The sequence below is a fragment of the Hyaena hyaena genome, unplaced genomic scaffold (genome assembly GCF_003009895.1).
Source record: "Hyaena hyaena isolate Hyena2069 unplaced genomic scaffold, ASM300989v1 scaffold_652, whole genome shotgun sequence".
NCBI lineage: Eukaryota > Metazoa > Chordata > Mammalia > Carnivora > Hyaenidae > Hyaena > Hyaena hyaena.
The window spans coordinates 299,496-326,481 of NW_024081284.1; the positions used below are offsets into that span (position 1 = coordinate 299,496).

At 42.5% G+C, this 26,986-nt stretch overlaps 1 protein-coding gene across 1 annotated transcript in view; it reads right to left on the minus strand.

Moving 5' to 3' along the window:
• The window catches only part of DCDC2 (doublecortin domain containing 2), a 164,614-nt gene that overhangs the window by 103,207 nt on the left and 34,421 nt on the right, over nt 1–26,986 (minus strand). The window contains exons 3-6 of the mRNA XM_039216724.1: nt 9,374–9,450; nt 8,114–8,245; nt 2,440–2,586; nt 566–620 (exon numbers count right to left, since the gene is read on the minus strand). Of these exons, the coding sequence (XP_039072655.1) occupies nt 566–620; nt 2,440–2,586; nt 8,114–8,245; nt 9,374–9,450 (411 nt within the window). The remainder of the gene's footprint in view (nt 1–565; nt 621–2,439; nt 2,587–8,113; nt 8,246–9,373; nt 9,451–26,986) is intronic.

The following is a 26,986-nucleotide window of genomic DNA, read 5'->3' on the forward strand; positions in this document are numbered from 1 at the left end:
AACAAACTGAGTCAGCCAGGCGCCCTGCATTTCTTCTGCTTTTACGTATCGCTGCCCAGATTTCAACTGCGAGATAAGTATATCAGGTCTGTACAGAAGGAAAAAGATTGCCTACTGTGAAATCTATATTTTAAAAATCTTGGCTCAAGGGGCTCCTGGGTGGCTCAGATGGTTAAGCAGCCAACTCTGGATTTCAGCTCCGGTCATGATCTAATAGTTGGTGGACTTGAGCCCCAGGTCAGGCTCTGCACACTGACCGCGTGGGAGCCTGCTTGGGATTCGCTCTCTCTCGCTCTCTCTCGCTCTCTCTCTCTACCTCCCTCCCCTCCTCCCGTTCTGTCTCTCTCAAAATAAATAAATAAACTTTAAAAAACATTAAAAATGCTGGTTCACTTTGAAGAAGTTAGTTATATCACTAATGTTCTAGTGTTGCTTCACATAATTGCTTATATGCCACAAGGCAGCTGAAGTTTTATTTCTTCAAATTTAATTGAAACCCAGAGGACAGTCTCTCTGTATTGTATAGAAATATAGAACATTAATGAGTAAAGCATCTGATACTTACACTCCCTTTAGACTTTCTGGATCCTACGATAGGAGGTAGTGAAGAAGCCTTCTGACTGCAGAAACAAGTTTCAAGTTAGAAATCTGAAGTTATTTTCAAATAACACATAACGCAAGTTAACACGTCACCCCAACTGACAAGCTGATGGACATCAGTGTCTCAAGAAAAGCACACAGCCTTTCCCAAGTTCACAAAGACCACCGTAACATTTCTAAATTCCACTCCAAAAGACTTTTACTGTTAAACTATTTTCATCAATGCTCCCTTATACTTTCAGAGCCACCTTGAATTGTTTCATGGCATTTTTATTCAAATCCCCCAGTTTTCCTTCTGCATTTCAAAAAGCCATTTCCTAAGCCGAGTAATGATTTTGCCCCATTGAGTCAAAACCAGTCAATTTCCATTCTTTTCATAATGTCTGCAGGGTCGACCTCAGAAGCTCAGAAATGGTAAAACACTGGTGCTTGTTTCTACTCAGGGAGCTTCTAAACCAGTCATTCTCAACAAGAAAATAAGTTCTCTTTGGCTAGGAGACTGCTGTTTCAGAGATGTCTATGTTGTTAGGAAGAGACCTTGGAACCCAATGAACCTCTCTGAAAAGAAGACCACACATAGATAAAGGTGGGTCTTACTCGTCCATCTGAGTTGAGTCCATCTATGAGCGACAGATTTCTCACTGCCCTCAAGGACACGCTCATGGTCGGCCAACCCAGTGTCGCTCAGGAGAGACTGTGAAGGACTTGCATTCGTGGATGGGTAAGGACGGCCATCGAGAAGTCTGCTGGGAAATAACTCTAACGTGCTGGAAAACGTGCTCTTGCACATCCCAAACACCACCCCTGAAATTCCTTTTCATCTCTTACTCATTTAGGAACCCTTGGCCAGCTTCTCTTGATAGCTCGATAAAGCTTCACAAATCGCAAATTAATGGAGAACACCCGGTGGACGTTCTGCTGTGTGTGTGCCAGTGTCTGTCGCACACCCTAGCAGAGGACAACCACACAAAGTCCCTTTCTGACAGCCCAGGGGCGCCCGCGTCCACCAGGGCTCTGCACGCACGCCTCTGCCGGCCATGTATCAGCTAGAGTGAGGCATCTGTCACAAACACAGGACATTCCACAGAGAACAAAGTGGGTACAGAGAATTGTGTGCAGTTGAAAGTGTAATCTTCAGGGCGCCTGGGTGGCTCAGCTGGTTGAGCATCTGACTCTTGATTTTGGCTCAGGTCATGATCCCAGGGTCATGGGATAGAGCCCCACATTGGGCTTCGCACTGAGCTTGGAGCCTACTTGGGATTCTCTCTCCCTCTCTCACGAGCTCTCACTAAAATTAAACTTAAAAGTTTTTTTTGAAGTAGATTTAAAATTTTGCATGCAATAATTATACTCTGTATTGCTGCTCTACTTTCTTATGCAAATGGAATTATATCGCTTTTATCTCCTACTGTTATTAAAAGGAGCATAACATATTGTTTTTAAACTTAAATGTTTTAAACTGTTAGATGCCTGCATATGCACCAACTAAACAATGATTTGGTCCAGCTACACAGTGGAGACATTATTAAAACATCGAATAACGTATGCTACAAAGAAGCCCACTGCCCTGTGTCTTCTTCACAAAAATAAGTCTTCATATTTACCGCAAATCCGTAAGCAAATGGTAAAAAATACTATATAGACTTTCATAGATTCCCTAAAATTCTATTTTTGTGCCAAAATAACATCTCCAATCTTGGCAAAAAACAGTATCAATATATATCCTCCATTTCTAACTGATAATCGGCAAGATTATATAAAATATCCCGGCGGCCAGCATTAGACTCGTTATTTCGAGTGAGAACTGAAGAGGAACCAGGAAGGAGGATGCACACTTACCCGTACGACCGCCTCATCGTTGACTTGTCAAACAGCAACTCACTGTAAGGCAGTTTCTTAAACTTGTCTCTGCCAACAGCCACGTAAAACTGCCCGTTCTCCAACTCGGCCCCGCTCTCCACCAGCTTTCCCTCTAACGTGTAAAGTCTGCCAGAACACGAATGCCAACCACTCAGCTTTGAACAAGCATGAGAGGGCTACTTACAATTACAAAGTTCAGTAAAAAACCCTCCGCGCTTACGCTGGCTCATTTGTTACTAATTCTAGTTATTGAATTAGAAGTGCCTCAAAGTCATTAGCTGTTATAACTATATTGAAATGCCAGTGTTTATAACGTCATTACTCTCTCTCCACACAGGACTTCATCCCAATAAACCTAACCATCCAGTGGGGTCCCCGTCTTGCTACCATAGTAAGATGTGGGCTGGAAACCACCAACTCGTATGGGGTGTGAGCCTTTAAATGGAGCTCCACTCCCACAGAAGAACGATTCTATTTCTATTTTGTGACCACTTTTACAATTTATTTTCTTAATGTATTTGTCAGTTGACAAACTTACTGTGTTCTGTGTGAGAGCCCTCAGCCAAAATAGTACATCCAAATACACACAGAATGGGGTCAGGAAACAAGGCAAAGGAGCCCATTGCCAGGATTAATGGTGCAGAACCACAGAGCATTCCTGCCTCTTCCTTTGTGGGACTTTTTTTTTTTTTTTTGCCTCCCCTCATCTTCCCAGAATCAAGGGATCTCACAAGGACCTCCCTTTACTGTAAAACTGCAGCTGCAAACTACAAGGAATATGTTACTTATTAAAAGAACAGTGATAACTTTACTAGACGATTTAAACGTGTCCACAGAATCTTTTTTTGTTCCCCCTAAAGAGCAAGAAAAAGCAGACTATTAGAAAACAACACCAGAGAACAATAACTATTCTCAAAGGTTATAAACAGGAATTACTGACTGGAAGGATTTCAAGATAATCATTAAAAAAAATTCTCAGACTTCTTATATTACCTAATAAAGGTTAGCGACATTTGCAAAGGGAAAAAAAGGGGGCAATGAACTGATTCTTTTTTTTTTTTTTTTTATGTTTTATGTATTTCTGAGAGAGAGAGAGAGACAGTGTGAGCAGGGGAGGGAGGGTCAGAGAGAGCGGGAGATACAGAATCCGAAGACAGGCTCCAGGCTCTGAGCTATCAGCACAGAGCCCGAGGCGGGGCTTGAACCCACGAACCGTGAGATCATGACCTGAGCCGAAGTCGGACGTTTAACCGACTGAGCCACCCAGGCACCCCTGAACTGTCCGATTCTTTACTGATTCTGTAGATGGTCCTATCAAAAGGAGCCAGAAAGGACAAAGAAAACAGCCACAAAACCGCTGAAATGTGTTTGGCTTGATTTATATAAAGATGCTCCTTCTTTAGAACGCTAATTCCCTCCCTACAAGTCCAAATACCAACACTTAACCCACATGTTCTGATTTTCCTGCCGTTTGACCCAGACCAGGGTCTCTGAGCAATGATGCTACTGGCATTTTGGATGCGACAGTTGTGTGGGGGGATAGGGAGCCCTGCCTGTAAACAAACTGTGGGATGTTAGTAGCACCCACTAGATGGAAGCAGAAGGCGCCCCGTCCCCAGGCGTGACTAACAAAAGGACTCTGGACACTGCCAAAAGTCCCCTAGGGGCAAAATCGTCCCCGGCTGAGAACCACTGGCCTGGACCCAGATGTTCATTTTCCTCCAAAACAGGAAGATCGGAGGCAGTAGTTCACTTTCAGGCTTGAAATTAAAAGGCAGCCTCGCTCTGGATCTGGAAATAGCCAAGATTTGACTGGTCTCTTCTGCAGGTAGTCACGGGTACTGAGTATATTCTAACCCATGGTTTTAGCCTTCTTTCATAGGACTTTCCTTGACCTGCTCTCTCCCTTTGTCACAAAAGGCAAGACACACAACACAGGGAGTTGAACCAATTTTAACGGGGTGCTTCAGATATACACATCTACCGGAGCACAGGGAGGGCCCAACCAGGAGACTCTTCAATGTTCTGTTGAAGGAAAATGAGCACATGCCGAGTGGCCAGCTCCCGAAGCTCACTCCTATCCGGCATCACACTGAGAATTAAGGTTCTCCAAGTATTCAAGTATGGGGGGCATATATTTTCATTTCTGTATTTATAAATACAGAATACATATAAAATATATAAATATCTTATTTGCATGTGTGAATTTGTTCACAATAGTACATGAATAAACAGATGTATCTGGGCATGCAATTGTATGTATACATCTTTGGGTGCTTTATATTATTATTTATTGATAATGTATTATTTATTGATTATTACATTTATGTATATGTTAAAAGACACAACTGTATATCTAAGTAAGAGAGAAAAAGAGAGAGAGAGAGAGAGAGAGAGAGAGAAAGAACTACTGAGATCTGCCTTCACTCCTGACACCAAAATAAAATCCAAAAGGACCAAATGTTTAAATGAAATTTTAAAGTACAAGATAAAGATGCTGCAGAATATTTTTATAGTCTTGGAATGGGAAAAATCTAAGCTAGTCATAAAACTTAATGATTGTTAAGATTGAAAATTTGCACCACTTGGGGTGCCTGGGTGGCTCAGTCAGCTAAACGTCCGACTTTAGCTCAGGTCATGATCTCACAGTTCGTGGGTTCCAGCCCCACGTCAGGCTCTGTGCTGACAGCTCAGAGCCTGGAGCCTGTCTTCGGATTCTGTATCTCCCTCTCTCTCTGACCCTCCCCTGCTCACGCTGTCTCTCTCTCTCTCTCTCTCTCAAAAATAAATAAAACATTTTTTAAAATGTAAAAAAAAAGTCGCACCACAATTCAACTTAACTGTATACCCCCCACAAAAAATAAAATAAAATAAAGAGTATCAAAGGCATAAACTGGAAATATATTTAAAACTCATACGAGAGGGGCGCCTGGATGGCTCAGTTGGTTAAGTGACCAACTTCATTCAGGTCATGATCCTGCAATTCATGGGATCGAGCCGTGTTGGGCTCTGTGTGCCGACACCTCAGGGCCTGGACCGTGCTTCAGATTCTGTGTCTCTCTCTCTCTCTCTGTCCCTCCCCTGCCTGCGGTCAGTCTCTCTCTCTCTCTCAGCAATCAATAAACTTTAAAAAAATTTAAAAAAAAAAAACTTGTATGAGAAAGAGCCAATTTCCCTAATATGTAAAGAGTGTCTATAAACCAATGAGATAAAAATGCAAACGTAATACAGATAGATCATATTCAATGGAAGATACATTTGTGGCATTTATTTAGGGAATAACTTAGTAGTTCAGAACACAGGCTTTGGACCCAGACTGCCTACTGAGGAAGCTAGAATCCCAGCTCTGCTAAGCTCTACATGCTTAATCCTGGAGAAGTAACCTTCCGCTTGTCGCATGTTTCATGTCTACTAAAAAAGAATAATAACACTACTTATCTCACAGGGCTGCTGATTAATTAAGTTTAAAGGGCAGAGCACTTGCACACAAGAAACGAGCAGCAGGTGTTGTTTGGTTGTTCCTATTGTATATTAAACAAATAAAAAACAAGAAACAATGAAATACTTACCCAAAATGAACAAAAAGACAAAATGTTTGCTAGTTTTACAGCATGGATGAGAGAAGGAAAACCAGGCTGTCTCATGTACTTTAGGTAAGAGTTCAAATCAGCACAGACTCTGGAATCAGTATCTAGAACAATTTTATTTTATTTTTAATGTTTATTTATTTTTGAGAGAGACAGACAGACAGAACATGAGCAGGGGAGGGGCAGAGAGAGGGAGACACAGAATCCGAAGCAGGCTCCAGGCTCTGAGCTGTCAGCACAGAGCCCAATGTGGGGCTTGAACTTGTGAATCATGAGATCATGACCTGAGCTGAAGTCAGATGCTCAACCGACTGAGTCACTCAGGTGCCCCTCTAGCAAAATTTTAAATGCATGGATGACTGACAAAGCAATTTGAGTTCTAGGCTTCAGTCTCCTGATAAACTTTGCTTACATACAAAGACATGTACATGTAATAGCATAGGATTGGAAATAACCCAAATTTCCATCAAGAGGAGACTCTTAAAGCAGATTATTAGGGCACATCCTAAATAGATAATAAGATAATTTTGTAGTCATTAAAGATAATAGGACAGAGAGCTATTCGTGCTCCAAGACTTGCTGTTACAGGAAAAACATCAAGGAGTATTTATATACTTAATCGTGTGTGTGTGTGTGTGTGTATACACACGTGTGCTCATCTGTGTTTTTAAGAAATAAAAGATGTGCGTGCTTCCAAATGCAAAGAATGTTTTGGGAATCATGCAGAAAAGTATTAGAGAAGGGCTGGAGAGCTGAGGTGAGACAAATTATTTTTAGGTCTTTTGCCCAGTTTGAATTTTTTTCTTACCACATCTGAAGCATTACTTTCAACTGCATCTCTCTATATATTAAATATGTATATGCATATTTATATTATATTTACATATTATACCCGATTATACTTAAAAATCTCAATGGCTAGGAAATTATGCGTATTGACAGAGGTGAATATATGTATATTAATCTGTATACAAATGTAACCGAAAGAATATGCAATATTCTGAGAACTTGTTTCATCAGCTAGGTCTGTAAGAGGATATGTAGACGTACGGATAGGAAAACAGGCACAGGAACTTAAAAGGAAGGGTACTCTCCTCTAGCAGAGAAGGTTAGAGAGACTGAGGGAAAGACGGGATTTGAGCAGAACTACCAGAAAACTCTGGGCTGGATTTCAAATGCTGTGTGTCACACGGTACATAGGTTCTTAATATATTCTGTCTTTGCACATATTATTTGTAACTCTTCCACCAAAAAGAAAACAAGTAAGTCAGCCTCCATCAAGGGATAATTTCCCGTGCTTCACAATTTAAAAGCCACGATTTGAATCTTCACTTAAATTTCATGGGGCGCCTGGGTGGCTCAGTCGGTTAAGCTGGGGTCATGATCTCACGGTTTGGGAGTTGGAGCCCCACATCGGGCTCTGTGTGGACAGCTCAGAGCCTGGAGCCTGCTTTGGATTCTGCGTCTCCCTCTCTCTGCCCCTCCCATACTCATATTCTCTCTCTCTCTCTCTCTCGAAAATAAATAAAACACTAAAAAAGTTTTTGAATTTCAAAACTTGAGGAAATGCTCTTGACTTCTGAAGTTTAGGCGACCTGCTTAATTACCTCTCTAACCTGCTTCCTTCCTCCCTAACCCACATGAACCTGCTCATGTCTAATGTTTTACACCAGGAAAATAGGTTCGATCATCTAGGAATCAAAAATATCTGTTGGGAAAAAAGGAGTTAGTTGAGAGCCAAGAAGCTGGCTCACTCAAAAAACACTCCTTCTCAACCAAAAGAAAGTTGACATTTGCTTATTGGCTCTAAACTAAAAGAACAAAAACAGTCAACACTTGAGGATGCGTTCCTATGTGCCAAGGACCCTTTTAAGCTCTTTATGTGGGCTATCTCACTTCTGACACAACTCTGTGCTATTACTTACCTTACAGATAGGGAAACTGAGGCAGATAAACGGAGCCTCACCGGAGAGCTGAAATTCACAATCTGGGGACCAGGGACTCCAAGCACCAAGTCACCCTAAACAGTCCCAAAACCCGTCCGCTCGCAGACTGCTCTGACGCACCTGTGGACAGCCCCACTCCGCAGGGTTATTTTCTCCGTGATCATTTGCAGGACATGATCCCACTGACTCAGGGCCTTTCTAGGAATGAGGAGGCGAGAAGCCGGACTTATGAGGTCTCCGTTGGCTATCAAGCTGGAGCAGAAAAAAAAGGAAAATGATCGAGTCACACCATCTGAAACGGTTATCCATTTAATGCCACAGAGCAAATTCCAACCCGCCAGGAAAGCCACCAAGCCACGAACTTCTATAGAAAAGGGCTCCCATTAAACATAGTTGCAAATGACATATCAGATAAAGGGTTAATATCCAAAATCTATAAGGAACTCACCAGACTCCACACCTGAAAAACAAACAACCCAGTAAAGAATTGGGCAAAAGATAGGAACAGACACTTCTCCAAAGAGGACATCCAGATGGCCAACAGACACATGAAACGATGCTCAGCATCCCTCCTCATCAGGGAAATACAAATCAAAACCACACTGAGATACCACCTCACGCCAGTCAGAGTGGCTAAAATGAGCAAATCAGAGAACTCTAGATGCTGGTGAGGATGTGGAGAAACAGGCACCCTCCTACACTGTTGGTGGGGATGTAAACGGGTACAGCCCCTCTGGAAAACTGTGGAGATTCCTCAAAAAATTAACAATATTGCTATGACCCAGCAATAGCACTGCTAGGAATTGACCCAAGGGATACAGAAATGCTGATGCACAGGGGCACATGGACCCCAATGTTCATAGCAGCACTCTCCACAATAGCCAAAACATGGAAAGAGCTTAAGTGTCCATCAACAGACGAATGGATCAAGAAGATGTGGTTTATCTATAGCATGGAATACTACATGGCAATGAGAAAGAATGAAATCTGGCCTGTGTAGCAACATGGATGGACCTTGAGGGTGTTATGCTGAGCGAAATAAGTCAGGCAGAGAAGGACAAATAACATAGGTTTGCATGTATAGGAGAATTAGGAGGAACTTAACTGAGGAACCAGGGGGAGAAGAAGGGGGGAAATGGTGGGGAGAGGGAGAGAGGCAAACCATGAGAGACTCTTGAATGCTGAGAACAAACTGAGGGCCGACGGGGGTGGGGGAGGGGAGGGGGGAGATGGGCATGGAGGAGGGCACTTGTGGGGATGAGCACTGGGTGTTGTATGGAAACCAACTTGACAATAAACTATTTGAAAAAAAAAAAAAAAAAAAAGAAAGAAAAAGAAACAAAGAAACAAAGAAAGAAAGAGAAAAGGGCTCCCACTTACAAGATGGTGCAGGGCTCCTGAAGCGCTTTTCTGAAGCGAGCCGACACGTTGAGCCTGCTGTGCATCACCGGCTTTACCTTGAAGAGCAAACAGGTGCAAATCACTGAGCATCCGTTGTCTGTTTTTTTTTTCCCCTAGGAACTAAAACTACAGGTTTCCAGGGGCGCCTGGGTGGCTCAGTCAGTTAACGTCCGACTTTGGCTCAGGTCATGATTTCACGGTTCATGGGGTCAAGCCCCACATTGGGCTCTGTGCTGGCAGCTCAGAGCCTGGCGCCTGCTTCGGATTCTGTGCCTCCCTCTCTCTCTGACCCTCCCCTGCTCAGGCTGTCTATCTCTCTCTCCCAAAAATAAATAAAAAACATGTTAAAAAAATAAATAAATACAACTACAGGTTTCCAGGGAATGGACTTATTAAAATCTTCCTCTTTCTTTTTTTTTTTCCACTTACATAAACCCTCTGGGCCCCCTTTCTAGCAATATTATGTGTCCTTAGTAAAGTTCTCAAGAAAGATTCCCCTAAGCCCTGGCACACTGCCCCTCAATTGGGCCTATTATGAGAATTTTAAGGCAACACTTTATATTTTTTATTTATTTTTTTAAAGACACATCCTGGAAGTGATTGGCCAAGTAATTTTTTTTTTAAGTTTATTTATTTATTTATTTGGAGCAGGGTGGAGGGGGCAGAGAGAGGGAGGGAGAGAATCCCAAGCAGACTCCACACCGTTAGTGCAGAGCCCAACATGGGCCTCGAACTCACCAACTGTGAGATCATGACCTGAGCCGATGTCAAGAGTCAGATGCTTAACTGACTGAGCCTCCCAGGCGCCCCGTACATTCCCTTCCATAAAACAGAAACAAAGTAATCCTACAGCCACAGCATACTCCCTTCCGGATTCAGCACCGGGTCCCCCAGGGCACGCGACCCCTCACATTCTCCCCAAGGACTCCACTCCCCCCTCTCCCACAGCCCACTTTCCAGTGTCTTTACTTCCAGGCTCATGGCTGCTGCTGGTGAGAAGCACGACCCCCCACCCCCAGGGCACCTGTCCCTGAGCCCACGTTTTGGCTCCAGCAGCCATCTCCTCCCTGGTCAACTACTTGTGTTTTTCCCAGCAATGAGCTGTCTGAATCCCCCCTCACACTGAACTCTAAACTTCCACTCCAGACTCACTCAGCAGGTCACTTTCTTCCAAACTGAAGGAAACTGGGGCCAAGCTGCCTTCACCCCACAACCCACCTCATCCACGTCTTCGCCACTTTTCTCCTTTTCTGCCTGTCTTGGGAGGATCCTTATCCCTTTACAAAGCCAACTCTGACCTTGATTTTGTCCCCAGCTTCCTCTACTCCATCCATTACTCATTTGCTTGACTTAAAGCTGCTGCCACATCCCTGGCTTCCTACTGCCCTTCCCAGCCGTTTTCCCAGTGCACTTACCATCGTCTGACGTAGGACACATTTTATTAAAGTAAAACCTTGGTTTGCGAGCATCATTCGTTCTGGAAACACGCTTATCATCCAAAGCACTTGTATATCAAAGCGAATTTCAAGAACCAGCGGCTCACTTGTGATCACATATGACTAGTATGGCAAGACATCGCTCATTTATCAAGTTAAAATTTATCAGAAATGTTTGGTCGTCTTGCAGAACACTTGCGGAACAGGTTGCTTGCAATCCAAGGTTTTACTGTATTTGATTTTCAATTGTTTGTCCCCTATTGTGTCCCTTTTGTGTTACTCTCAATATTATCTAGTAATGGACTGCGCGCATACTTGATACTCCAGTAATTTTTTCCAAATGTCTTGCCTCTTAACCTTAAGACCTTGCTTGTTGGACTCTTGAAGGGAAAGGTGAATCTTGTTATATAAACAAGTAACTTCAAAACTCTTGTTAAATTGACTAAAATAGGCTATTTTTCTTTAGAGCATACATATCTATAATATGCAGAAATTCATAAATGCATGATTTAAAAATAATTATACAGTTCTGAGTATATACGCTGTAACTAGAATTAAATCAAACCAGTCGTTTTGAATAACAATTGAATAACAATTCTACATGGTAAACTTTTCCCCAAATGTTCACGAGTTACCAGTTGAACTGAAGATTAATCTTAAAGAGATATTTCTTTGAGTCATTATAATTAAATTAACTAGGCTGTTTTCAAACATACTACAAATCTCAAAAAATAATCCAAGTAATATGTGTCCATTGAAAAAAGAAGAAAAAAGACCATTGTATAAAGTAATTCAAACTTTTTGGAAAAAGTATGATTTTTAATTTACAATGCATTTTCAAATAATAACTTCAATCACATACACAAAAATAAGTCAAATCAATTGCACACAAGGGATGCTTTTCCAGAATCCTTTTCAGGAATGAAATACTGGTTGCTTGGTACAAATCTAGAGAATTAAGGCTTTAGCTAAGGAAAACATAATAAACTAGAATGCTTTTAAGACTTGTAGATTTTCTTATTAGCCCATACAATTTCCCTTGCCCTTGAAACTTAAACAGTATCTGAAGTGTGAGTTTCATGTTAAGCATCAACACGCCTAGTTATGGTGTGTTAAGCATCAACACACCCCGGGATGGAATGTGAGGGACCAGGAATGGCTTTCATTAGTGGCTGACCAATGGCTAACCAACACTAGTTGTCAAATCCATGACTACCGAACCAAGTCAAATGAGAAGGTATCAATTCAAAACTCAAGCTTTCACTTTGGACCCAGCACTAGTAATAATACTCTTGACTGGTTTTCCCAGTTGGGAATCACCACAGACTAAAAGAAGGACACGTGTAGAGTTGACCTCTTGCCTAGATTTTTCATGGAGTTTGGCACGGTCTTAGAAAAACCAGTTTATTTGGATATTGAGAAGTGGTTCAGTCTGATTGGAGAGAAGTCATTCCCTCAGCAGAAATCAGATAGGTAAAAATGTGGGTAGGTAAGTAGGTGCAGAGAGAACTGAATAAATATTTGGCTAACATTTTTCTTGAAACTAGTTCTAAAGAGAAAGATGGTGAAAGTGGTGTTAGCCGTGTTCACTGTGTTCAAATGAGGTGAGCCAGGACTCTGGTCTTCAGCTAGAAATCACAGGTGCTTTCCAAAAGATGCCTGTGTCTCTCATTTCTTTTTTTTTTTTTTAATGTTTTTATTTATTTTTGAGAGAGAGCATGAGTGGGGGAGGAGCAGACTGTGTGGGGGAGGAGCAGACTGTGCGGGACAGGGGATGTGAAGAGGGCTCAGTGCTGACAGCAGTGAGCCTGATGTGGGGCTCAAACTCACAAACCATGAGCTCATGACCTGAGCTGGTGTCGGATGCTCAACCAACTGAGCCACTCAGGTACCCGTCCCTCATTTCTTATTTAGATTGTGTTTATGTCACAGATGGCCGTATCAACCAATTTTTAATGCCCACAATGCTTCATGTGAGCCTGGTAAGTCTCTTTGTGATTTAACTCAAGTTCACACATTCCACATCACCCTTAGTAGGACAATAATCACAGCTGGGGCACGTTCAAGTTAAAACCTACGTGACGCAAAAAGTATGAAACTGTTTGCTATAAAAATAGACTCAATGAAAATAAAATTGTTGCTTTGAAAATATAGATATTTGAATTAAGAACACCAAAGTATGCAAACGGAATAACTGACTGAAGGTTCTACAATTCTGAAACTCCAGGACTGACAGCCAAACCTTTAGACATGAACCAATTCAAAGCCTCACACCTCATTTTCTTTTTTTTTTTTTTTTAATTTTTTTTTAATGTTTTATTTATTTCTAGGAGAGAGAGACAGCGTGAGCAGGGGAGGGTCAGAGATCACGCGAGTCCCCGTCCGACCCAGGCTCCAGGCTCTGAGCTGGCAGTCAGCACAGAGCCCGACGCGGGGCTCGAACCCACGAACGGCGAGATCATGACCCAAGCGAAAGTCGGACGCTTAACCGACTAAGCCACCCAGGCGCCCCACACCTCATTTTCTTAATCTGTAAAAATAGGGATAATCCTGCTAAACTAGCCCAAAGGGATGCTGCATGAACTAATTAGCCAAGTGGCAATACCACTCCCTGGGGCTGTTAGGCTGAATGCTTCAGAGAATCCACCTGCCTCAAATCTCAGCACTGACTCATCACCTTCTTAAAACCTCTTGAAATCTAGGCCAAGAAAATCAAAGTCAGCCTCAGGACCTAAGGAAATGATGCTGTTAAATGACTGCCATCCCAAAACTCTAGTGACCAGTGACCTCTCATAAACACCCATTACAAAAGTTTTAAAGTCAGCATTAAATAACTTTTAAGAATATATATCAGGTTTTTATGACTATCCATAAGATAAACTTAGGAACTTAGGGGGGGAAATGTAGCTATTCGAAAAAATATATATAGGCCAACCCGCACAAGGAGATCTCAACTCTATATTCCTTATTGTATGGACTGAAGAAAAAGTAGGTTCTCCAAATGGTAATCTTTGAGGAAACTCTGTAAACTTCTTTGCAAAGACAGCACACAGCATCAAAGAGAACAAAGTCCCTTACAAAATATTTAATCAATTTTTACTTTTCAAGTTTTTATTTATTTCTTTTGAGACCAAGAACAAACGGAGGGTGGGCAGAGAGGGGAGGGAAACAGAGGATCCAAAGTGGTCTCTGTGCTGACAGTGGAGAGCCCGATGCGGGGCTCGAACCCACAAGCTGCCAGATCATGACCTGAGCTGAAGTCAGACACTCAACTGACTGAGCCACCCAGGTGCCACTAATTTTCACCACTTTTTGATAAATGAAAAAAAAGGGGGGGGCCAAACATTTATAAAAAACCAGAGTTTCAACCAGAGTTGAAAATAACTCGCCTAGGAGTCAATATAGCAGACATGTCCAAACTAGACTAATTAAGGATTGTTGTAAAGACGTTTTTCAGGGGCGCTTGGGGAGCTTAGTCAGTTAAGTGTCTAACTGTGGCTCAGGTCATGATCTCACCATTCATGAGTTTGAGCCCTGCATCGGGCTCTGTGCTGACAGCTCAGAGCCTGGAGCCTGCTTCAGATTCTGGGTCTCCCTCTCTCTCTCTCTCTGCCCCTCCCCTGCTCATACGGTCTTTCTCTCTCAAAAATAAACAAACATTTAAAAAAAAGAAATTTAAAAAAAAATTTTTTTTTTCAATATTACTATTTTTTAAGTAATAATATTGAAGAAAAGACTGGCCAAGATGCCTGATGGGTGATGTGATGACGGTATGATGTGATGGTTGGAATGATAACTAAGAACTAGAAAATGCCTCTGTCAGAGGAGATTTCATGCTGGGAGTATCTCCTAAGCTTCATGGAATGAAGCCATTTCTCATGGGGATGCTCCAGACACGTGGACTAAAACAGAGACGGGACAGGGGAAGGCTGTGGGACAAGCGGTGAGGACCGTAACCAAACTTCCCTAGAGAACAGCTGACCCCCACTCTCCCTGGGTTTCTACCAAGAGTCTTAATCTGCAGCTCAGTTTTTGCCACATTCTAAGCTGCAGATTAACACGGACCTTCTGAGACAGCATGCTTTTCCTGTCACCATGTGTCCCCTTTTCATATCTGAGGAAATAAATCCTAATAACAGAGATGTGATTTGGTAAAGAAAACGCATCTGCTGTGCTTGTAGCAAGAGTATGTTTCTATCATTAAAGGTCCCTCCCCACCCCCCACCCAGGGATAATTCTGCTTCTGGTTAGAAGGTAGGAAGAAGGTTGTAGAGAACTACTGTTCCCAGCATGACAACCAAACTGAAAGATACGTTAAATATCATGATTTTTATATGTAAAACTCCCATGTCATCATGTACACGTGTAACACGTGCATGTATGTATATGCCCTCACAAACACATAGTGACTTTTTTTTTTTAAGTTTTATTTATTTTGAGAGAGAGTGAAAGTAGGGGAAGAACAGAGAGAGGGGGAGAGAGAACCCTTAGCAGGCTCTGCGCTAAAATATCACAGAGCCCGATGCAGGGCTTGAACCCTCAGACTGCAAGATCATGACCTGAGCAGAAATCAGGAGTCAGACAAGTGAGGGGATGTAACCAGGGCGGTCTCCTTTCATACTTCAATTCTTTCTATATAATTCCTTTTATCTTTTGACCCCTTCCCCCATTTCTCCCACCCACCATCTCACCTCTGACAATCACCCGTCTGTACTCTTCATGAGCTTGTTTGGGTGTTTGGTTTTTTTAACTATACATATGAGAGATCATATTGTATTTGTCTTTCTCTGACTTTTTTCACTTAGCATAATGCCCCTGAGGCCCACACGTGTTGTCAAATGGCAGAATTCATTTTTTGTGGACAAATAACATTCCATTATATTTATATTTATACACAAACACGTATCTCACAATTTTTATCCCTTCACACATCGATGGATACTTAGACTGTTTTAATATCTAGGCTTCTGTAAACAATGCTGCAGTGAACATGGGGATACATAGACCTTTTCAAGTGAGTGTTCTTATTTTCTTTAGAAAGTACCCATAAGTGGAATTGCTGGATCTTATGATATTTAAGGAACCTCCATACTGTTTTCCACAGTGGCTGCACCAATTTACATTCCACCAACAGTGCACCAGGTTCTTACCTGTCCACATCTGCACCAACACTGTTATTTCGTTTCTTGATAATGGCCTAATACGTGTGAACGGGTATATCCTCGTGATTTTGATTTACACTTCTCTTCCCTGATCATTAACGATGTTGGGTACCTACTGGCCATCTGTAGGTCTTCCTTGGGAAAATGTCTACACAGATCTTCTGCCCATTCTTTAAGGGGACTGCTTGGAGTGTTGTTGCCACTGAGTTGTAGTTCTTAAAATACTTTGGAGGTTAGCCTCTTAGCAGATGTACGATTTGCAAATATTTTCTACCATTCAGTAGGTTGCTTTTGCTTTCTTTCATTGTCAGATTTAAAATATCATAGCCAAGACTCCTGTCAAGGAGCTTCACTGCCTATGCTTTCTCCTAGGAGTTTTATGGTTTTAGATCTTTTTTTTTTTTTAATTAAAATGTTTTATTTATTTGTGAGAGAGAGAGAGAGAGACAGCGTGAGCAGGGGAGGGTCAGAGAGAAAGGGAGTCACAGAATCTGAAGCAGGCTCCAGGCTCTGAGCTAGCTGTCAGCACAGAGCCCGATGTGGGGCTCGAACCCACGAACCATGAGATCATGACCTGAGATGAAGTCGGACGCTTAACCAACTGAGCCACCCAGGTGCTCCTTTATGGTTTTAGATATTAAACATTCAAGTCTTTAATCCATTTTGAGTTAATTTTTTTAATATAGTGAGAGTTAGTGATTGAGTTTCATTCTTTTGCATATGGCTGCCTAGTTTTCCCAGCGCTATTTATTGAACAGACTTTCCCCACCATGTATGTTTTTCTCCTTTGTCATAAATTAATTGACCATATTGCATGGGTTAATTTCAGGGCTCTCTATTCTGTTCTATTGATCCATATGTCTGGTCTTATGCCAATACCATACTGCTTTAAGTACTATAGCCTTGTAATATAGTTTGGTATTGAGGAGTATGATACCTCCAGTTTTGTTCTTCTTTCTCAAGACTGCTTTGGCTACCTGGGGATTTCTGTGGCTCCATACACATTTGAGGATGATTTTTTTTTTTCTATTTCTTTAAAAGAATGTTACTGGAATTTGGATAGGGATTGCACTCAATCAGTAGATTGCTCTGGGTAGTAAGGACATTTTAATAATATTTATTCTTCCAATCCAGAAGCACAGTGTATCTTTCCAGTCATTTGTGTCTTCTTCAATTTATTTCATTAATGTCTTGTAGTTTTCAATACAGAAGTCTTTCACCTCCTAGGCTCAGTTTATTTCTCGGTATTTTACTCTATTTGAGGCAACTGTAAAGAAAATTGTTTTTTCTTTCTGATGGTTATTAGTGTGTAGAAACACAATCGGTTTATGTGTATTAACTATGTATCCTCTAACTTTACTGAATTCATCTATCAATTCTAACAGGTATTTTGGGGAAATATCTAGGGTTTTCTATATATAATATCATATCATCTGCAAGTAGTGACAGTTCCACTTCTTCATTTCCAATTTTGACCCTTTTATTTATTTATTTATTTATTTTTGCCCAATTCCTCTGGCTAGGACTTCCAATATGATATTAAGTAAAAGTAATGAAAGTGAGCACCCTTGTCTTATTCCTGACCTTAAAGGAAGCTTTCAATTTTTCACTGTTGGGGGCTTGTCATATATAATCTTTATGTTCCCCCTCCTTTCACTTTTTTGAAAGTGTTTTATTGTAAATGAATATTGAATTTTGTCACATGCTTTTCCTGCATCTATTGAGATGACCATATGATTTTTGCTCTCCATTTGATTTCACGTTTCCACATTTTGTTAATGTGGTGTGTATCACCCTGACTACTCTGAGGAAGTTGAACCATCTTTTCATCCCCGGAATAAATCTCACTTGATCATATACCATCCTTTAAATGTACCGTCAACTTTGGTTTGCTAATATATTGTTGAGGATTTCTGTATCCACATTCATCAAGGATACAGGCCTGTAATTTCTTTTCTTGTGGCATTCCTTGTCTGGTATTGGTATCAGGGTAATGCTGGCCTTATAAAATGGCCCTTCTATGATTTGAAAGACTTTGAGAAGGATTCATATTAATTCACTGAAATTCACTAGTGAAGTCATCTGGCCCTAGACTTTTGTTTTTTCGGTAGATTTTAGATTGGGGCTTCCTTGGAAGCCCCAAAGACTGAGGGACCAAGCTTGTACAAAAGCTCCCTTCCAGGAGATACTGGTGCTCTAGAGCATGGTAAAGACAGAGCGCAAAGATGGCCCCCACCAATGTCCATGCCTGGAGAGTGCTCTGGAAGGGTCCTACGGTGTCAGTGTTAAATTAGATGTCTGCCCTTCAGCAGAAGTGAGCCTCCTTCACTTTAAGTGTGAGCACAGTCAGCTTCCTCTGAGCTTGACTTCGGAGCAGGTGAGTCCAACCACACAAGTCTTTTAAGAGATGTCCTCCAGATCACTACTATCCGGTGGGCCTTGGGATGCAGGCCCCATTGGTTTTTTAAATTAACTGTGTTGGGGGTTTGTCTCCCAGGTACGCACTCTAAAAGCTGAGGTGCCCAGTGTGGTGTCTGAACCATTCACTTCTCAGGAAGGAGTTTCAGGTTTTGAGTTTTCTCTCATCTGTAGGTTTGCCTTGGCTGGTAGTGGGGTTTAAACACAGGGAGTTTATGTTCCAGCCTCTCCTACCTGCTTTGACGCATCTGTCTTCGTGTTTACCTTATGTGGAGCTGCCACTCAGCCAGCCTTTAGAGTTTTTTAAGAAGTCTATTCCACATGTAGCTGCAGACTCAGTGTGTCCACAGGAAGAGATGAGTTCAGGATCTTCCTCCGTCACCATCTTAAGCCAGAACCCATCATTTTTTTTAAATGCATCAAAGACCTTAGGATGCAAAGAAGGCTAAATGAACTAAATTCCAGAGAGGGATGAGTCCTTTCTAAGTGAGAACAAATCTGTGGCTGCTTTGATCCCCTGGGGCACAGCAGGCAGAAGAAAAAACCTTCCACAGACAGTGCGTGGGCTGACATGACAGAGAAGACCCAGATGTAGGGCACATCCTCATCATCCACTAATTCTTCCCCACGGGACCTATAAGTGCACAGAAGTGTAACAAAAGCTAAGAGCAGGGTAAAAGAGCACAGGAAGCAATCCCACGGTGTGAAAGGCTGGAGGTGAGACTGGAGAACAGAGAGAAGAGCTCCAGTGATGTCCAGGTCTGGGCAGTTTTCAACCTGCTGCTTTTGCACTAGAACCTGGAATGAGCAAATCTGTGCACAAGGCTTTTGAGAGCAGTTTCCTACAGCCATTTGGGTCTCTTAACATAAGTCCTGTTAGTTTTCAAAGCCAGACATCTAGAGGGCTCGCCTCTCCAGAGCAGGGTCCCAAGGACTGGGGGTGCCCCACCCCTCACTCCTCAGGGATGTGCTCCACTTTTGCAAGATCCTTCCATTTTGTAGGGAGCTGTGCTGAGAGTGGGGTTTGGGGCAAGACTGTCTCTGCCTCTCCCAGACATCTTGACATGGCCTTTTCATCTTTTGTTGTCAAGGAGATAGTCAGCTGGTTCTCAGGTCTCTTTCAGAGAGAGATGGTCTATAGATAACTGGACATCTGGAGTGTCGGTGGGAGGTGGTGAGTTCAGGGTCTTCTTAGGCCACAATCTTGACCCTCCTCCAGATTTTTCAATCAATGCAAAATTAAAAGAGATACATAATACCCATATACTCTATTCATTATCATAACAGATTCATGTTAAGGGGATTTTTGAAATACAGATATTAACCTTGGATATTTCTTACAAAACATATCCTTTGTAATATATGACATTCTGAAATGTCTTTTTTCTTGTATTGGGCTCTTCAAGACTTAAGAAAATTAAGTTCCAAAAATACGGTTAATCTGGAATAGCATAGCTCCTAGGTATTTGGGGTATGTGATCTTCTGTGAGAATGAAGAAAAGTAAAGATGGAATGTATAGCTCAAAAATCTGTCATAATTCAGCAGTGTGTCAATACGTTATGCAACTCCATCCTTCTGATATCATTCTGTTTCCGATCCTAAAGAATACTCCTGTCCACACCTAAATGTTGGTTCTTCCGCCAGGTTCCATCCCTGCACTCTTCTATTTTTATTTTTTTAATGTTTATTTCTTTTTGAGAGAGAGAGAACACACAAATGAGCTCAAGTCGGGGAAGCAAAGAAAGAGAGAGGGAGAGCCCCGACACGGGGCTCAAACCCATGAACCGGGAGATCATGACCTGAGCCAAAACCAAGAGTTGGACATTCAACTGACTGAGTCACCCAGGTGTCCCCCTGTACGGTTTTCTTTATAACTCAAACACTCTCCCCAGTCAAATTTATCCAACCCGATGTTACTTATTAACATCATTTTGTTGATGATGATCAAATATCTATCTTTAGTCCAGATCTTTCTCCTGGCACCAAACCAATATTTTAGCATATACCATGCCCAGAACTGTATCAAACACTTTCCATACGTTACCTTAACTTTTTACATCATTATCATAAGACAGTTATTTTCAAATAAGTTTACAATTGTAAAACATGCCAGAATTTATAAAATTCTTTCATTTACAGTGACATTTGTTCCTCAAAATAACATTATGGAGTCAGTATTATTCCAATTGTATACATGGGAAAACATGAGCCTCTCTCTCTCTCTCTCTCTCTCTCTCTCTCTCTCTCTCTCTCAAGGTCACACAGTAAGCAAAGAAGCAAACCCCTGAATCCATGTCTTCAGATTCCCAGCCCACACAGGATCCAGTCCTATTGCTAATGGGGCCCAAGACACAGTGGGCCAACAATCATGGACACAAACTCACAACTATTTAAGTAATATCTTTCTTGAATTATCTGTAACTGAATATATGCAAACATTTATATATACTGGCATCACCTAGATGCCCTTATTCAGTGGTTCTCATATTTTCTTGAGACCAGTCACCTTTCTCTCCCTTTGCCTGCTACCTATCAAATATTATTTACATGGTTTTATCAGTATCATTTATGGAACCCCAATAGAATGAACATTGAAATATTTTAACTCCCCAAACTTCTAGAAATTCCAGGAAGGCATGGTGGCAAAATCAGCCCAGCCACGGAGATATTTTGGGGAGGAAATATTCATTGCTATATAATAATGAAAAATTCCAACTACTCTAACCTCAGTGAGAACCTAGTTATAGAATATGTCGCTAATTATAATGAACAAGCTGGTTAGAACATTCCCAGAAGGGTCCAATTAGTTTCCACGGGCTGATGAAACCGCTCATCTCTACCTTGGTCCTCTGCAGGTCCCCATGTTGCTGTACCCAGGCCAGGGGCAGATTCCCAGAGGAAGGAGTTGGCTTCATCTGTCAGGTGCGAATTAGAATCTCTTATTAAGAGGGTTATTTTTCTGCCAATAAAGGATAGTTCAGTATCAGTTTTATCTTTTGAACTACTGTCTAAATGAATGCCTCCCTTCCTTGAAGCAGGAAACCATTCAAAGCAACATCACAAATAAATGACATGGCCATTCAAAACCATAGCAAGGCAAAAGGAAATCCTTCTCGCTTAAAAGTAGCCTGAAAGTGACATGTCATTATAAATTTGTCCATACCACTAAAATGTACAGCAGAGTGAACCCTAATGTAAACATGGACTCTGGGTGATTATGTCTCAACGTATCACTTGAACAGGTTGATGTTGATAATGGGGAAAATTCTGTGTCTTCTCTCAGTTTTGCTGTGAACGTGAAAATGCTCTAAAAAATAACATCTAGGGGCACTGGGTGGCTCAGTCAGTTGAGCATCTGACTTAATTTTGGCTCAGGTCACAATCCCATGGTCATGGGATCAAGCCCCGTGTTGGGTTTCGTGCTGAATGTGGAGCCTACTTAAGATTCTCTCTCTCTCTGCACCCCCTCCTTGGCTCACTCTCTCTCTCCAAAAAGTAAATTAAAAATAAAAATAAAAAATATCTAATTTTTTAAAAACTTAAATAAAGTGTCCAGATTGCTAAAACTTCTTGCATTTTTTTTATAGATTTTTTTTTGTTTTATTTATTTCTAGGAGAGAGAGAGAGAAACAACGTGAGCAGGGGAAGGTCAGAGAGAGAGGGAGTCACAGACTGAAAGAGGCTCCAGGCTCTGAGCTGGCAGTCAGCACAGAGCCCGACGCGGGGCCCGAGCCCACGAACCGCGAGATCACGACCTAAGCGAAAGTTGGACGCTTAACCGACTAAGCCACCCAGGCGCCCCAAGCTTCTTGCATTTAAAAAGCAGAGTGCCATCAAATTTCATCAAATTTTGAATTATCAAATCAATTTCGCAGCATAACACAAATTTTTAAACCACTGCCATTCTGGTTTAATTTTCTCCTTACTGCATATTTTTGTGGTGGAATAGTTTTTAAAATCAGATCATCCTAAACATTCTGAATATGTATTATCAAACCTCACATTTATTACTTTTGTTCTAAATATATTAACTTACAGGAAAACTGAATGTGCCTTGAGTCATTTTTAAGGCATTTATAAGTAGGTCTGTATGAGTTTCCCTAATGCTGTGCAGAAGAGGCTAATATCACCCTCATCAAGTTAAAAAATAACCAATTAACCCGAGAGAACTCAGGAGGAATTACAGGAAATACCACCAACTAAGTATTGAAAAACTATTTTTTTCATTGTTTGCCTTTTCTTTTGTATTCCTTCTTAACTTATTCCTCCATGCTCCGTCATTTTTGTTTGTTTTGTTTGGCCCAACCGGGATTTTGGTTCCCAAACCCATCCAGGCAATGGAATGTGGAATGTCCACTAGGAATGCCGGGCAGGGGAAGTGTGTCCAGAACAACGTGAGATGAAAGTTAGCCATGCTGAGCATGCAGCGTGGCCCGTGGGGGCGCACAGAGGGCAGCTTCCACCTGCATTTAAATAGGTCACTGAGTCCCCGGGACTCCCATCAAGAATGTGCCAAAGGTCCATGAGGTAGAGTCAGTCTTTCATCGGCACTGAGGAAGCTATTAACCCACCAGCCGACAGCCAGGGGAGCCGCGCTGGCCGTGCTCCCTGCTGGGATGTGGTACCGAGCACGGCGGGCAGGGGCCGCCACTCCCGCCGAGCCACCTGCGGGCCGGGGTGCGGGGCAGGGAGGGCGCCAAGTTGCGAGTCGGCCTCAGGCACTTAGCAGCTCAACCCCTACCTGAGTCACTGAGGCACCTCACCCACCTGGCAGCCGCGTGCGCCCGGCCGTACGGGGAGGGAAACACACCCCGGGCATCTCAGGTCCCTTCAAACTCTCACATCATCCAAAAATATTTACGTATCATTAAAGTGCAACCTATCTTGAACTAAAAGTAAAACTTTTTAAAAACTTAAGCTATTAAAAATTCATTTGCTGGGGCGCCTGGGTGTTTCAGTTGGTTAAGTGACCAACTTCGGCTCAGGTCATGATCTCACGGGTCATGGATTCGAGCCCCGCATCGGGCTCTGTGCTGACAGCGCAGAGCCTGGAGCCTGCTTCAGATTCTGTCTCTGTCTCTCTCTCTCTGACCCTCCCCCCTTTTTGGCCCCCCTCAAAAACAAATATTAAAAGAATTTTTAATTAAAAAATATCATTTGCCAACCCTACACATCAAAGAATTGCTAAGGCAATGGAGCTCTCCATGGTTTAGATTAAAACGTCATTATGTACACCAAGTGGGATCCAATATAGGTATCCTCTCGTAACTGTTAAAAAATATACATATAAAACTGACCCAGGTGGGTTTTTGATAAAATCATCCATAAACTTCAGTTTCAGCTGCGGACTAGATGGCATGTCTGCAACTGTGTACCTCACAACACAGGTACGATGGTAATTAAATTTAAATTCTCAAGAATCAGGGGCGCCTGGGTGGCTCAGTCAGTTGCGTGTCCAACTTTCGCTCAGGTCATGATCTCACGGCTTGTGATGTGAGTTCGAGCCCCGCATCGGGCTCTATACCGACAGCTCAGAGCCTGGAGCCTCCTTCAGATTCCGTGTCCTTCTCTCGTTCTGCCCCTTCCTTTGCTCATGCTCCGTCTCAGTCTCTCTCTCTCTTTCTCAAAAACAAATTTAAAACAAAACAAAACAAACAAGAAACACTGAATTTTCCAGAATCAATGTCGAACCAGTGGTCATGAAGACGAGAACCACGCCCTGAGCCAGTCGTGACTCTTTATACTGCTCACAGACAGACCCATGATGCCACTGACTCACACCGTTCACAAAATATCCATGTTGTTTACTTTTGACAAGAAGGTTCACTTATTCAGTGACTTCCATCCACTGTGCACCAGGCCCTGGGTAAGTGTTGAGTATTCGCAAGTAAATAAGTCCAGATCCCCGCCCTCATGAAGCCCATAGCATAGTGCAGGGGTCAATGACAAACAAAAAGTAAAAAAATAAAACGAAACAAATGCATAATCACAAATTATGGAGAGCGCTCTGGAGAAAAGGAAGCAGCCGTGAGACACCACAGGGGGAGGCAGCAGGAGCGAGGTAGGTAAGGGGGAAGGAGCCGGCCGCAGGCACATGCAGGGGCTCCTAAGCCAAGGGGAGGGGCTAGATGTTGGCCTACGTGCAGTGAGCCTCGACCACAGACTCTACAAGGGTGGCTCTGGCTGCCACGTGGAGGAAAATTGGAGAAACCAAGACCGGAAGCAAGGTTACCTTACTTACTTACATCCAAGTAAGAGATGGCAATGGCTTTTTCTAGGGGATGACTATGGGGAAAGAAAAGGGAGATAGACTCAAGACACATTGGAGGTAGAAATCAGAACTTCGTGGAAGCACTGGAGAGTGAGGGAAAGAGGGCTCGAGGGGCGTCTGGGTGGCTTAGTCGGTTAAGCGTCCGACTTTCGCTTAGGTCATGATCTCGCGGTTCGTGGGTTCGAGCCCCACATCAGGCTCCGTGCTGACTGCCAGCTCAGAGCCTGGAGCCTGTTTCGGCCTGTGACTCCCTCTCTCTGACCCTCCCCTGCTCACACTGTCTCTCTCTCTCTCTCCTAGAAATAAATAAAAAATAAATAAATTTAAAAAAAAAAAAAAAGAGGGCTCGAGCAGTTGGCTGTACAGCGGTGCTGCTTACGAGACAGACGAGGAAGATTTGCCCTGGCTGGGGACTCAAGGGTTTCATTTTGGACGTTACGCCAGAGATGTAAGACCTCCCAAGTAGGCCTCCATGTCACCATGTAGGCGAGCTGCAGCTCATGGAGGAAGCCAGAAGAGATGCAAACCGGGGGCAATCGGCATGTGCATGGCACGTAAAGCCATGAGGCTGAGTGCACTCACCGAGGGAGGGAGCGGAAAGCAAAGACGGGGGCCCAGGACCCAACCTGGGGACTGGAGAACGGAAGAGAAAAAAATTCCACAGGAGACGGGAGAAAAGTGGACAGACAAGTAACAGGTAAACCATGGGGATGCAGTGTTCCAGGAGCTAAGAGAGAGGACCACGTGTTCAGAGAAGGATGGGGGGGGTGGGGGGGCAGGAAAACATGCTCACGGAATTGTCAGCACAGACACCACCAGAGGGCTTAACGAGAGCGTCCGAGGGGGGAAACAAGACACAGAATTCTCCTGAAGGGTTCAGGGCTTGAGAAGGGGGTAAAGAAGCAGGGAGGGCAATCCCGCTTGGTGTTATTAGCATCTGCAGGAAGCACAGAATAAGTTTAGGACACACTCCTTACTATTCCTACCTGTATCTGTATCTGCTAAAGCTGGGACACGCAGGAGGCATTTAGGACAGGAAGAAAGAAAATCTCCAGATTCCCTGGAAACACAGAAGCAACTCAACTCAAGAAGCCAACCAAGGGGGGCTTCTGGGATCACACAATTATAGGCACCCCATATGTGTGGTCATAGATGAGGCTAGTGCTGAGCCCAACCTCGAGAAGGCACATGGGACCTTTTTGACCAGAAGAGACACGGAGGAGGTCAGCTGGGCAAGGGACGGGGAAGAATAAGCCCCAAAAAGCAAACCACTGCATCTGCACCAGGCTCATCCAGTATAACTGGTTAAAACTGGAGAAACGGTGCTAGATTACTATCCTACTTTCCTCCCTCCAAAAAGACTTTTTTTTTTTAATGTTTTATTTATTTCTGAGAGAGAGAGAGCAAGTGAGTGAGCAGGGGAGGGGTAGAGAGAGAGGGAGACACAGAATCTGAAACAGGCTCCAGGCTCTGAGCTGTCAGCACAGAGTCTGATGCGGGGCTCGAACCCACGAACTATGAGATCATAACCTGAGCCAAAGTCGGACGCTTAACCGACTGAGCCACCCAGGCGCCCCCAAAGAGATTTCTTGAAGCATTTCAACAAACAAGAAAAACACATGCCAAAATATTGCCAAATTCAGAGTGTTTTAAGAAAATTGAAACTCCTACATGTTCTTGAGACAAATTAAATATCATTCTCCCAATGCAAGGAAATGTGTGGCAAAATCACATAACTGGTAACATTAATATAATAGTTTTTCAAAACTCTGTGGAATTTCATATCCGGAGGTATATTGTGCTGCGTATGCCCTTTGGCATTGAATTTCTCACTTTTATCCTGAGGGAATAATTCAGAAGTAGAAAAAAGCTATATAACTTAAAGGTGTTAACTAGAATATTACAGGGCAAATAGAAATTATCCAAATATAACTATAACTTACAGCATCAACTCAACAGAAGAGTACAAATTATGGTCAAAAATTATAAACACCATGTAAATGTGAAAAATATAAGAGAAACAATATAAGTAAAATATAGGGCAAAATATAAAGTATGCATAAAATATATATATGTATACAATTTGTGTAAGAAGTATCTGTGGTTACTACACTATTCACAGGTAGATAAAAAAACAGACATATACATGGAGAAAAAGAGAATTTACAAAAATGAAATCCAATTGTTTCAATGAAGGACTTAGGGAAAACAGAGTTTTCACAGATTCTTTTTACTTATTCTAAACTAATATTTTGATCATTTCTTTAAGCTACAATCTTAAAAATTAATTTTAGCAGGGCGGTA